Source organism: Salvia splendens, chromosome 7, assembly GCF_004379255.2.
Source record: "Salvia splendens isolate huo1 chromosome 7, SspV2, whole genome shotgun sequence".
Classification (NCBI taxonomy): domain Eukaryota; kingdom Viridiplantae; phylum Streptophyta; class Magnoliopsida; order Lamiales; family Lamiaceae; genus Salvia; species Salvia splendens.
Window position 1 is genome coordinate 5,819,271 of NC_056038.1, and position 13,952 is coordinate 5,833,222.

Genomic DNA, 13,952 nt, shown 5'->3' on the forward strand with positions numbered 1-13,952 from the left:
TGATTTGATTCAACTCAGTTCAATCGACTGAGCATACTTGTTGTTTTTTCCACTTCTGCTATAAGCTGTCATTGCTTAACCCCTATGAACTCAACGTTGACCGCATTTGATCATAAGAGACTGAAATATATGATCCTTTGTCTGTGTAGTTGTTGTAGACGACGATGAGGCAGATTGTTACTCCCCGGACATCGATACGTCCGACGATTACGTGCCATCGGATATTGAATCTGACACAACCGTGGATGAGGACTACGCGGACGATAGCGGGGCACTAAGCATCGATGGGAACCCTACATTCATCATTGAACTAACCCAGACGAACATCGATCGCAGCATTGAGATCCCGTTATGCTTCTGGAACCGCCATATCCCAATGGGAGCTATTAAAGCGGGAGTGTGTCTGGTGACCGAATGAGGGATGTGGCGATGTACATTGAAACACAGCTCGAGGAAGATATGGGTGAAGCATGGATGGGCACGGTTCAAACACGAGCACAATCTGGTGGAAGGGGTGCGTTGCCATTTTGAGCTCGTTGATGCATTGCTTGTCCAATTTTACGTGTGGTTTGATCATCCTTAGGACACGTTGGAAGATGGGATGGTAGTATATGCAGTACTAGTTAGCTTAATTTTATAATATCGTTTGGAGACTTGATGTGTGTATGCTCAATTGATCCTCGCAAATTTTCGGGTGGTGTTGCTAATATGCTAGATCAGTGGGTGTAATGTATGGTACTGTGGTTCGTATTAATGCTATTATGTTTTTAAATGGTTCCAGTTCTTATGAGATACACAAGGTGGAGTATATTATAATGCGCACTATACGTTACGCAATATATTTGTATCATTACTCATCGAGGTAGTGTGGTAATTTAAACCCTCAGACCATTTCTGGGAAGACTCTCCCAATTTGGTAATGCTAGAATTATGAAGGTAAGAAAAATATCATACCATCATTGAAACAACAATATAATCATACGGATTCATACTTAAAATTGAAAATACGCTAACCAATAATATATTAGTAATACAAGATATAAATGTTGCAACTAAGCAATACATATCAAAGTATCACACTAGAAAATGTAATCAGTTCATAACCACCATTTTTTTGTCCAGTAGGAAACCGCACTTACATAAATGCAAACCTCAGTAATTCAGAATCGAATGGTACCACTTTCACCCGTTCATCCTTTGACCCCACATTGCAGCCGCCAAATCATCCCTCTTCTTCGTCCACAAAGCTGTAGGCGAGACAACATTAATGGTATGCACAACCGGCTCTTCATTGTCACTGGTACCCCCGTCATCGGCTTGAGAAGGTAAGAAGTCCTCGATGGGATCCACTTCTGCATTTGTACGAATGAAGTTGTGCAGCAGGAAGCAAGCAATTATCAAACCGGTTTGCACATCGATAGGGTAGAAACTCGGGCTGCGCAAGATTCCCCAACGCATCTTAAGAACCGCAAAGGCACGCTCAATCACATTCCTTGCTTTTGTGTGCTTCAAATTGAAAAGTTCTTCAGGAGTTTGAGGAGCTTGTGTTCCAGGTCCCCACTCCTTCAAATGATATCGGACGCCTTTATATGGAGTGATGAATCCTTCACTGTTACAATATGCATTGTCGCATAGGTAATAGCAATCTATAAAAAAGGAGCGAAGGTGCATCATAATCATCGCATTAGGACAATATGTAATCATATTTATGTTTTGCATTATCAATGAAAAATAAAAAATTTACACCTTTGGGAACTTTAAGTCCAAGCGGCCGGCTAATAGCATCACGTAAAATTCTGGAATCACCTGCTGAGCCCTCCCATCCCGGCAGTACGTACACAAAGCGGAGTCGTCGATCACATACCGCAAGTGTGTTTGTTGTTACCTGCCCCTTCCTGTTTCGGTACCTTGGGGTATCTGCAATAGGAACCCTTACGTTGATATACGTACCATCCAAAGCTCCAAGACATCCCTAGTGTTTAGTGTCAAAATTAAGGGTCAGACATTGGGGACATTTAAAGAACAAGTCTAAAACCACATGCCAGTTCACATAGTTAACAGACCTTAAACCAGCTCCATCTTGGGTCTGTGCAAGCATCATCAACCGGCTCGGGTTTCACTAAAAACACCTCGTTCAGGGTAAGGATTCCACGGAGCACAATATGCATATATTTCGACACAGTTTGTGAAGAACGCATGAAGTTGTGACCAACAATCCGTGTCTTTTTGTGGTGGGATAGAATGCATAAAAACATAGCAACTTGTTCTTCAACCGTAACAAATTTCTGATCTATTAACCCAACTCGGTCACGCAAAAGGCGACATAATCTACCAAATGTGTTTCTATCCATTCGAAGATTGTCTATACATGATTTATCATTTACACGGACAAGCCTGTCTAACTGTTTTACATGGTATGGAATGGACTCAATCAGTTTTTCTGGTGCATCTCTACCACCACGTTTCCTTTTATTCGGGTTAGGTCTAATCATAGTGAGTAGCATGCTTACCAAGAGGAGATTGATCCTTAGGTTTTTAAGTACTTGCTCAAGCAAAATCAGAACGGGGGTCGATTCCTCACCTTCCCGGTCAACCTATACGGATGATATACAAAGCAGACATTTTTCAATTACAAATCTGTAATATAATTAGAAATTACATCAAACCACATACATCTTAGCCTGCATATTACATACACACGCAACAGATAAGTAATATCTCCAACAATTGTGTATTTTGTGCATAAATAAAACAATGCAAACACAAGAATTGAAGATGAGCATTATAATCCAGCATTTTGTAAAACCACATACATCTTAGCCTGCATATTACGTACACACGCAACGAACAATTATTACCTCCAACAATTGTGTATTTTGTGCATAAATAAAACAGAGCAAACGATCGAATTGAAGATGTGAAAGTAATCCAGCATTTTGTAAAACCTTACCCGCATAATTTGATTTTGCTCGGCCATGGCTCCTATGGGTTTTTTTGGTTCGCCCTAACAAATTAATTCGCCCTAGCTTTTATGCCCACACTGATCTCCGAACTCGATTCGATTCGTGAATCAATCACTAAACCCGACTACTCCACCAATTCGTCACTAAACCCGAATACTCCACCAATTCGTCACTAAACCCGAATACTCCACCAATTCGTCACTAAACCCGAATACTCCACCAATTCGTCACCTACAAACTAACCCCAACCAAAGTCCGGGTACGAGCTTGGAGCAAAGTCGCCGCAGACTATCGAATCTAGGTGGGAATCGGTGAAGAAGGATGGTGGATTTAAAATATGGTGGGGGCAATTACGTATTTGTGCAAGTGTGAGTCCTATCACTCTTTCCTTCTCAAAACTCTAACTCACGAATCAATGTGGACAGAGTTAACACATCATTGGGCCCTAATAAACACAACTCGAAGCGGGTCGTGTGATTCAAAACCGGGTCCAGTGTATTACAAACATGCCAATCAAACACATACATAAGGGTTGATAGTTGCCTCTATCCACCCACAAACACACCAAACAAACGTGCCCCAAGCATATAGAATTACCAAAGTAATGTATACTGTTTTACTAAGATAATCAATTGAGTAATAAAGATCAAAGTTTAGAAATATACTATTAAATACTAAAGTTTTTTATTTTATAAAATAGGATCAATAATTGAGTAATGGACCAATGTAATTGTTCAAGAAAACAATAATCGGTAATAAAATGATAATTATTCTAAAAATAATATGCTAAGCAGTAGCACTATGACTATATAAGGCAATTAATTGCGTACACTCCCCAATCAGTATAACTGAATTAGGTATAGATTTTCTGCATTTAATGGTACAGTTAGCAAATCTAGACTTGATGTCATCTATCATTTTAAATATAAATGCCTAGATTGGATCAATTTTTTTATGGGAAACAGTGCCATTTTCTACCCATTAAATACATTCTTTTTCTCATTTGTATATATGTTTGCAGTTGAAAACTCAAATGTGTCTAAAAACAAGCAGGCACAAGATGATTGGGTGCTGATAAAAAAAATCAAGAAAAAGAAAGAAGATTTGTATCAATCAAATCTTTAATGATGGCACAAAGTAACATAACAAAATGGGATAGACAGGTACTAAGCCGAATACCATGCACCATTGAAGCAGAAGATTTTAAAAAATGGAGCTCAATATCCCAAGAATCTCACACAGATCGATTAAGCATCATGTTTTTACATAGCATTTGCAAGGATAAGGCAAAAAAGATATTGAGTTGTAACATTATATACAATATGCATTGCACTGACAATAATAATAAATGAAGAACCAATTGAGAAATGCTCCAACTATATACTGTAAACCTCAACTAAGGAGCAGGAAAGGAAAGAATAGATATACCGGCATTTACAGATTGCGTCCGCCCTCTTCCAGCATCATCCCTTTGAGACTTTTAGCCAGCCAGATCGCTGTATCCCTCGGGGACACCTTCTCCCTTCCGAAAGGTTTCAGGACGACCATGAGTTCTTCTAGTCGATTCTGCTGAAGCAAGTCAGCAGACAGCTCTAGCAGTCCCTCCAGTGCCTCTGCTCTTTGCCTGCAGGAATTGACATCTAAAGTTTCCTTTACCGATGCCACTGCTTCTTCCCGGTCTGGAGAGGGGTTTGTTTTTGCTGGTTCGGGTTCAGAAGGTTCCAGTGTTGCAACCATAGGGCAGGCAGTCGTAGTTGTCACATCTATTTCCTTGGTGACAAGGTTTTCAAAGAGATTTGAAGTAGGAGTTGCATTCTGAGAGCAAGTAGATTTTGAAGTCGGAGTTTCAGAGGCTGAGGCTGTGGATGGTTGTGGAGCGGATGAAACCTCATCTCCAGTCAGCTCTATTGTTTTTCCAGATTCCGAATCTTGATTGGTTTGTGCCACATGATGCTCAATAGCAGTTTCGACGCTGCTGTGACACACCATGTGTATTACATCATTTGGAGCTGGTGCACCAAATGTATTTTGCTCCACAAACCCTGTGTCTTGCAATAAACTCTTCTGGTTTGGTGAAATGGAAGGGACAAGCTTCTTGATCATGAACTCTTCATCAGCGGTTAATGGTAAGGTGTGGTCCAGCTTGGTCACAGGATCAGGCCTACTGACGGTCCCAGCATTTTCTCCACTCAAAGGTGTATCTTCAGTGATGCAAAACGAGATCTCCATATTCGCAGTAAGGCTCGTTCTCTCATCAGAAGCTCTTTTGACATTCATAAATTTATCATCTGATCGTTCTTGTAGTTTTCCAGAGAAGCATACTGCTGATGCATAGTTACTCCCGCGACATCCAGGTGAAAAAATTTCTACTCCTTCAGATTGAGACGAGGAACGAGTCGAACAGCTGGGTCTAGACTCGTTTATTTTAACTTCAACGGCTTGCTGCATTCTAGTTTGGCAGTTAGCTTCATGATGCTCCCTGAAGCAATTTCCTGTCCTTCCTGGGGGAAAAGGAGAGTCAATAATTTCATATATGGCAGCTTGCTCGGGAATCTGAAGCAACTCTTCAGGTGAGCTAATAAACGCATTCGTTGCATCATCGGAGAGCTCGAAACCTTGGATAGACACTGAAGACGAAGCGGAGTTGCTGCTCTCTGTCTGCATTCTCCTAGAACCTGCAGATAAAGACCTTTCCAAGTGCAGCGTGTTTCCCCTAGAAATATGTGCAGCGCAGCCATAAGGCACTGATTTCGTGATTTCAGCATCTTGAACATCATTAGGACCGGTCTTCGAGTTATCATTTATACAATTCGGAACATCACCCGCTGTTTGCCGGATGCGTACAGGAAATGATGGCCTCCTGGACAGGGCAGGAGGTGTTTTCTGTCTCATCCTTGTTGATAATCCTTCTTCAGCAATGAGCTTTACTTGACCAGAGGGAGGGATACCTTCATGTCTAGCCTTTGTCTTCGGAGGGGTTTCATCAGCAGGTAGCTACAGAGGTCAGTCAACAAGAATATAAACCAGTTTCGGTCGAGGGGAGGGGGAGAAGGACAACGAATGATCCTAAAAACTTTTCGTACCTGATGCTTCAAGGAAGGTGTTCCTTGAACTCGCTTATTGGAATCGACGTTCTTCTTTGATGGTGCTTCTGCATTGCCCTTGGGAGCATAATTAACGAGATTTGGTTGTTTCGTGACTCTTGGAGATGCTTCAATAATCATTCTCTGGCTGCTACCACTGCCTGGTCTCGAGTGGTGGCTTCTATGTGGAGAAATATTTTCTCTCTTTTTTCCTTCCTTAAGAGCTATCATTATATTTTTTATTGTTTTGGGCTGCTTTGCTTCATTGCTCTTTCTCTGCTCCTCAAGCAGTGGCTCGTCGACAACATGTTCCTTGGCATTAACAGGCGACGAGTCCAAAACTTGTGTGACGTCTTCATCAACTGAAGCCGACTCCACCTCAGGGGCCTTATGGCCACGGTTCACTATGTTCTTCTCGCTTGAGACTAAGCTGTCCCTGTCACTGCATGAACTGCTGCTACTTTGGCTCTCGGCCATGTTCCTTCGACTTATGCGACCAGTGGGAGGAGGTGTAATTGCAGCAATCGGTTTATAGGATGGGCGATATTGATCCACGTAAGGCTGAAGATATGGGTGCTTCAGTAGTTCTGATGCCTGACCAAATATTCAGAATCAGGTTATAAGAAGGCATTGTTTACTAATAGCATCGAATACAGAAGAGCGTAGAGGAGGCTCTTACACTTGACCGATGTTCCGGGTTTTTTCTTAGCATGCTCTTGATAAGCGTCTTCCTGTTAAACAAAACACCATTGAGGTGATCCTATATTTCATTTCTAAAAGAAAATGTTTAAAGTTCATTAAAGAGCAATAAGAAAGGCAAAGAGAGGCCATATGCATCTGTAATCAAGTAATATAATGAGAATGATCAAAGATATTATCATGGAAAAAGGAAACAAGGGATCAACGAAGATCAAATATGCTTACAAAGATGGAGAGTAGCAAGGAGGCAATGGGCCGATAGATGATCGATTGATCTTGCTTATTAGTCCAGCCATATCCTGAGACATGAATGCAGTTATTCATTATAAAGACGAGTCCAGACAAAATGCTGCTATATTTGAAAACAAAAAAGGTGATGTCTATTATCGCCTGGAGAATAAGGCCATGATTTTCAAAAAATTTCAAAGGCAATAGGAAACATGGGTAAATTATGCAACTGAACACAATAAGGACTAGAAATCTTACAAAAGCCTTGAAAGCAGGACGATGAGCAGCCATTTCATACATACAGCAACCTAATCGACAAATGAAATGTTACAAAATGGCAAGCCTTTTTCAGTGGGGGTTGAGAATTAAGAGAAATTAATCATCAACATACCAAGAGACCATATGTCAGACTTAAATCCATATGGAATGTCAGCCAGAAGTTCAGGGCACATGTAATTGGGAGTTCCAACTACCTGAACAAAAAATAAGAAAAAGCAGCTTGATTTCAGTGAAATAATACTGGAATTCATTGCATGATAAAACCATTGAAAAGTATGATATTGCGAGATGCTATGCTACATGAAATGCAATACAACATTCGTTGCTTTAGGATGATAGGCTAGTACGTTGTTAACAACCTCGAGCAAATTTTATAAGTACAATTAAAGAATCTTGAACAGACAAAGACCCAGCAATAAATTTCAGTTCCGAAACTGCATCTGTTTGTTCTTCTCATCTAGAATTAGCTGAAATCATTATCCAGTAGTCTCAGCACTGATCAACGCACTTATCAAGCAAAAGACCTATGATGCATTCACTAAAACTTACTATTACTCTGAGACTGCCCCACACTCTCTGCAAATGTTAGTTTAAAAGAATTGTTCATATTCCATTATAAATTCCAAGAAAAATTCTACTATGGAAAACCTTCTACAGGTAATACTTTCTCTGTTGACAGAAGTATTCTACAGCTGCATACTCATAATATGAAAAAAACATCGTAACTCATTTTCTGAAGTAAACTCAATTTCTCCTTTTCTAAATATAATGGGATGATAAAATATTATCTGGATTACAACAAAGTATACAAGGGAAAAACAACCAATACATAGCATTTAATAAATTCCATAAGTATAAATGTACAATCACAAACAAAGACAGAAGGATTTATGCAAGTAAACACATACTGAAGAAGCCAAGTCATCTGCCTTCAATGTTTTGGCAAGCCCGAAATCACCTGATCGATAGGAAAGTTCAAAGATATCATTTTCTGAATATTTAGTCAGTAAGTAAGGTTATGAAATTCAGCAATACAAAAATCATCTTCTAAGCTTACTGCAGAATTTAATTTCATTTTCAGAAACAAAAGTGAATGCTAAGGAGAAATTCTGATTATCACATTTTCTATTAAGCATCATCTTTCAGGGGAGTTGATTAATTCTTGATTAGTATTGAGATTGATTTCTTTTCCTTGATGTAATTTAACTTATTCGATACTATTGTCTAGTGAATTATAGAATTTTCTCCTGAGTCTTGGTTCTGATTTTATCATGAAAGTGAAGAAGTATAACTCACGAAATACTGCACAACTTAAGCCTTTGGCACTAGGAACATGTAAATAAATATGACCAAATAGTGCCTTTAAAGAGCTAAACATTTTTTTAAATAGAAATAAGTTCACCATGATAAAACTAAAGGCTTTGAAGCACAATTGGCATTTTATCTAGAAGAAAATAGAATCTGGGATAATTTCACTAATTTACATCAGGCAGCAGGTATCCTCAATAAGCAGTTTACAGAAAATTATTAAAAGAATTCAGTTCCAAGCTACGCTTAATCAACACTACTAGAATTTTATATTCTCTCTCAAACAGAAGATCAATATTAAAAATTTAAAAGTCGGGATTGTGAATATGTGTTTGTCATTTTCTATTAGCATCATGCTAGATAAAATTTTTTTACTATCTATATGCTTAGAATGGGATTGATTTAAATTCCATTTACTATACGCGAGTAATCAATATCAGTCTCAGAATCTTCATTAACATAAAACAATTAGATTCCTTTCTTCACTTACCTAAACGGACACCTTGATCTTTGGTAAGAAAGATATTTGAGCACTGCAACAAAGGTGCTAAGGAGATCAGTCTACTAGAATCCCATAAGACTACTAAAGGAACATACTAAATAATCTAGTCAACGATGCTTACTTTGAGATCCCGGTGCAGAACATAGTTGGAGTGCAGATACTCAACAGCCAATAATAGTTGAGCAAACCACTTCAACAGTTTCTATAGAGAGCCATAATTAAACAGAAAGACATATTTACAAAAAAATCGTACTATAGATCAAAAAAAGAGGAACACATCTAAAAGATAGGGACTCGAACCTCCTCCGGGAAGTACTGCCCGTTGGCTTTTTTCATCATCTCAGCCCTGTTACAGTTCAATCATAAAAATCTTGAATGCACGAATAAGTATTGAAATGTATTTAGTATCCCAGTTAGAATTGCATCATAACAACACTTACATGTCACCGCCCTCACAGTAGCCAGTAACAATGCAGACATAACAACCCTGTTTTATTTTACGAGAAGATACGTTCAGTCAAAACCAAAATTAGTCATGGAATTATATTGGAGACAAGAAATTAGAAGATTCAACGAGAATGACCTTCTCTACCCAAGCTTCCTTGAACTCAACAATGTACGGATGTTGTATCCGTGCAATTAATGCCATCTGCGTATTTCAAACAGCCATAAAACACCTCTATCAGTTCCTAGTCAAGCACCAGCACACATCAGCCTAAAAATGGGTGATCATAGCACATGAAGTTTGAGTAAGGAAATTGACAACATTGCCTTATCACATAAATCCTCATACATTCTTCAAACAGACAGTGGAAAGTACTTAAAACAAACCAATATTCCCAAAAAATTGGTAAAAATCAAATACAGAAAGAAGGTCAATTTTGAAAAGTATAGATAACATTAACTAAATCGATCTGAATAAGTCAAAAGAAGTCCAATAGAATTCAATAGAAAGAAAAAAAAAAGCAGTTTCACCTCTTGATGAGCTGATCTCCGGCAACGCTCCGTTTGCCGAGCCAACCGAATCTTCTTGAGCACATACCTATGCAACATTTCCAAACTCAGAAAAAAGTTCATAGATTTTCCATAAACTGAAATTCATCATTAGATTGTCTCGTTTCAAACTCTTACTTTTTCCGTTCCAATTTGTGATTGACTAAAATGGCAGCACCAAAAGCTCCACGCCCAATCTGCTCCATTAACTCATACTGATCCATTTTCGATTCCATCTTCACCAATGTTGAATCCCCAAACCCCTCCCTCCCTCTCACTAAATTCCTGATATTCTAAAAAGCTCGCACAGGCATCGAATCCTCAAACACAGAGGAATCTCCGTCGCTCTAGTCAAACTAGTGATTCAAGACTGAATATAAAGCAAACACATGTTACACGATGATGCAATGACATTTAACCTAATTTTTGGATCTTCTGCCGCTTCTCCTTCCCATGCGCAGATCAATCCCAAAGAATGCACATATTTATTCAATCAAATCAAACTCCACACGAAAATTAAGTAAATATATTTGGAACTGAAGCAATTAATGAAATTCCACCAATTCGGAGGAAAGCTGGGCAGTCCAAAAATTGAACTTTTTTGAATGGGTCTTAACCAAAGAAAGCTGTAGTTAATCTGTGTTGCTTGATTTTTTGTTTGTTTATCCATCTCTCTCCCTCCTCTGTCGGGATTATTTTTGAATATTTTCTTGATGTGTTTATGAGCAGTTTTAAATTAAGTGATTAATTACATAGTTTAAGAGTTAATCGTAGTTAGGTTGGGTGGTTGGTGTTATAATTACAACTTCCAAATAATTTAATCGGCCGGTCTTCATGAATATTATACATATAATTAAAACTCAATCAACATATTTAATGTCATTAACATTTCATTTAAATGTGATTAACGTTGAGTTTTCATCTGATGTAAATTTAATTGTCTAATTTAGTGCAAAATGGTTTATTCACTGCGACAGGCCTATCCTATCTTCTGTGGAATGTCAATCAGCTGAAAATGATTTTTTACCGAAACAAAGAGAATGTTTTGCCATAAATTTAAAATGTCAGCTTTATAGGTGAATATTCAATGCATTTCATTACTGCTAGCTAATTGCTATTTTAACTACTATGGGTGCAATTACAAGAATGATCAATTATGAACTCGGTCTCAGCTCAGTTATACTATTTAAATAGGTCAAAATTTTGTTGTGCTTAAATAAGTTATCTGGTTTCACTTGTATATTGTATGTGGGTACGCCATAATTGCAATATTTTTAGACATCCATAAATTTATTTTTCTCAATTTACCAAAGTGCTAATGGATAGAAAAAACTCTCAAATCATCCAATCCTAATAAATGGAAAATGTACTTTAATGATCCATACAACAATATTTAACCCAGTAATTAACATTATCAAGAATTGACTCTGTTTTGTGTTACCTGTTCACCAATCACCATTATTGGATGGTTGGACTTGGGAGCCTTATTTTCCATTAAAAGTAGTACTATAATCTCTGTTTATATATGTATTTTATTTATTTTCTCTCAAAAAAGGGGGGATTGACAAATTCAAAGTTTTAAATAAATTTAGTAAAAGTCAAGATAGATATGACATTTAATCCTAAATAACACAAATACTTATATGCATACAGTATAACATAATAATTGTATATATATATTAATAAAAGATATAGTAGGAGTAGTACATAATTTAAGTGGATGATATGAGATGGAGTACAATTATAAGTGTATAATGGAGTAGGGGCGTCGGAGCAAGAGCACGTGCTTTGCTCCCCTGGCTAACATGTGATGCGCACGTGGCACGTGCTTTGCTTACTCTTCCTTAGTTAATCACCTCTTAGATCAAACCAAGAATTTTAATTGAAGTCCCAAATTTCGACTATAATGTTTCTGTTATTACGTCAAGTTTAATGTACATACTTAGTATAGTTTGTTGGTAGTTGCATAAATGCGATATTTTCTGTTGAAAATTAGAATATCGGATCTATCCATAGCAACAGTGAAAAATTCTGTGATTTATTTTTTTAAGTTTGAAATATGTGAAAAGAATAAAATCTTTCTCGTGATTAGTTTGCCTTATTTATATACGACTTGAAGTTCATAAAATGAATTGTCTAACTAAAGTATTAAACAACATTTAGAGTGTCCACTATAGTATAGGTGCGCCGGCCGCCCCGGCGGGGGCGAAGGCGGGGCAGTCTATAGTGGGCGGGACGTCCGCCCCGAAGCGGACAAAAAAAGGGGCGGAAGGCCTTCCGCCGAGAAATGTGCGAGGACGCGCCGGCCTATAGTGGGGGCGGTTTGCGGCGGGGCGGACGATTTTTTATTTTTTTTAAATTCAATTTAATTTACCTATAAATACACCGCATTTCACTCATTATTTTTACATCATTCCAATTCTTCACTCATACCTTCTCTCACTAAAATTTGTAGATTTCATTGGTATTTAAAATGAACGATTTGTGGAACGAGACGTGGAATTCTCTGATTCAAGAGGTGCAGAACGACGCCGACGCGGAGGATGCGGCGCGCGGCGTAGATCGCGGAGGCTGCGATCCCTCGTGCGATTACTCGTCGTCGGACAATCCAACGAGACCATAGCGGAGCGCACCAGCGTCTAATGGCGGTGTTGCCTCCGCGCCGATCCAGATGGGCGTACCACGGAGCAATGAATATTTGATCCAACGTTTCACTGATATGCGCAGGAGCACAACACATACCGCACTCCAGACCGATTTGATTGAAGAAGTTTGGGCACGTAGGGGAGGTGGCGGCGCAATGTGAACACCATCGTGATGGTCAATAGATTAATATTTCGTTGTATAATTTTTTCAGTACTTAAATAGGACGAAAATGTAGTGTTTAATTTTAATTTCTTCACTTATAGTCGTTTTTTTTTCTAATTACGTATAGTCCGATAATTTTAATTATAATTGAATTAAAATAAACGAAAAAAAATTAGGGTTATTGGAAGTATCCGCCTATAATGGCGGAAACCTTTTTTTTGCACAGATAAAAAAACTGGGACTGTGGACAAAAGATGACAGGGCTATTGAAGTTTTCACCTTAAAGTGGATACTCTTAATTTTACAAACCTTACAGTGATATTTTATAGTACTACTATAAATAGTGGCGATATTGTGTGACAGGAATAATGATACATAATTAGAATTACAAAGATATTTTATACGAATATTAATGATATTACGTGGTAGTAATGATGATATTACGTAGTGATGACGATGATATCAGTATAATATTCATTTATGTAAATATATGCAATTAGTATATACGGACTTCTCCATAATGTTTGATTTCTTATAAAATTATTTTTAATTTAATATTTAAATTTTATTAAAAATAATTTAAGTCAAGAGTGTTATATGAAATTTAATGTTTTGATATACTTATAGGGGTTAGAAAGTATAGTTAGTTTTAATTAGTTGCATAATTAAATCGTTTATTTTTCCATCTGGATAATACTACTATTATTTTTATAATAACAATTCAATATTGTTTTGATAATTCGTGTAAGGTCAATAATTATGTCTTAGTTATGAGTTAAGGAATTGTTTACACTACCGTAACTGGAACTCACAATCTGATTAAAGGAAGCAATCTTATTCACTAATTTAATGATGCTATTACTATATAACTATTCTTGATTAGTTTTGAAAGGCCAAAAAAGCACCCCCTAATTTCCCATGATGACCATTTACTTTATGGTAATTAGAAACCAAACAAAATTCAAGTTGCATAGAAAATTAGAAATGTGTAGCTCATTCCAGACCTTCAAGACCCCACTAATTAATTAGGGAATCAAATCATTAACCACATCAATCATATAATAATAGTGTCATGATCGATTTCTCAAT

The 13,952-nt window shown here is 37.6% G+C and overlaps 2 protein-coding genes across 3 annotated transcripts; both read right to left on the reverse strand.

The window, feature by feature from the left end:
- Positions 1-1,182: 1,182 nt before the first annotated feature.
- Positions 1,183-1,680, reverse strand: LOC121810305. The gene has a single exon (XM_042211103.1). It carries the CDS (start codon positions 1,678-1,680, stop codon positions 1,183-1,185), a length of 498 nt encoding a protein of 165 aa, XP_042067037.1.
- A 2,506-nt stretch (positions 1,681-4,186) lies between these two features.
- Positions 4,187-10,758, reverse strand: LOC121741593 (serine/threonine-protein kinase Nek5-like). 2 transcript variants are annotated; one of them, XM_042134432.1, is made up of 14 exons: positions 10,194-10,758; positions 10,038-10,104; positions 9,646-9,711; positions 9,503-9,549; positions 9,363-9,408; positions 9,184-9,264; positions 9,051-9,093; positions 8,161-8,210; positions 7,365-7,446; positions 7,232-7,281; positions 6,971-7,044; positions 6,726-6,777; positions 6,047-6,640; positions 4,187-5,930 (listed from the first exon to the last, which is right to left on the reverse strand). In XM_042134432.1, exons 1-14 carry the CDS (start codon positions 10,289-10,291, stop codon positions 4,398-4,400), a joined length of 2,883 nt encoding a protein of 960 aa, XP_041990366.1. In that variant the 5' UTR covers positions 10,292-10,758; the 3' UTR covers positions 4,187-4,397. The 2 variants fall into 2 exon arrangements, with proteins under 2 accessions (XP_041990366.1, XP_041990365.1); XM_042134431.1 differs by having other exon boundaries at positions 4,187-5,957; positions 10,194-10,757.
- Positions 10,759-13,952: the final 3,194 nt, after the last annotated feature.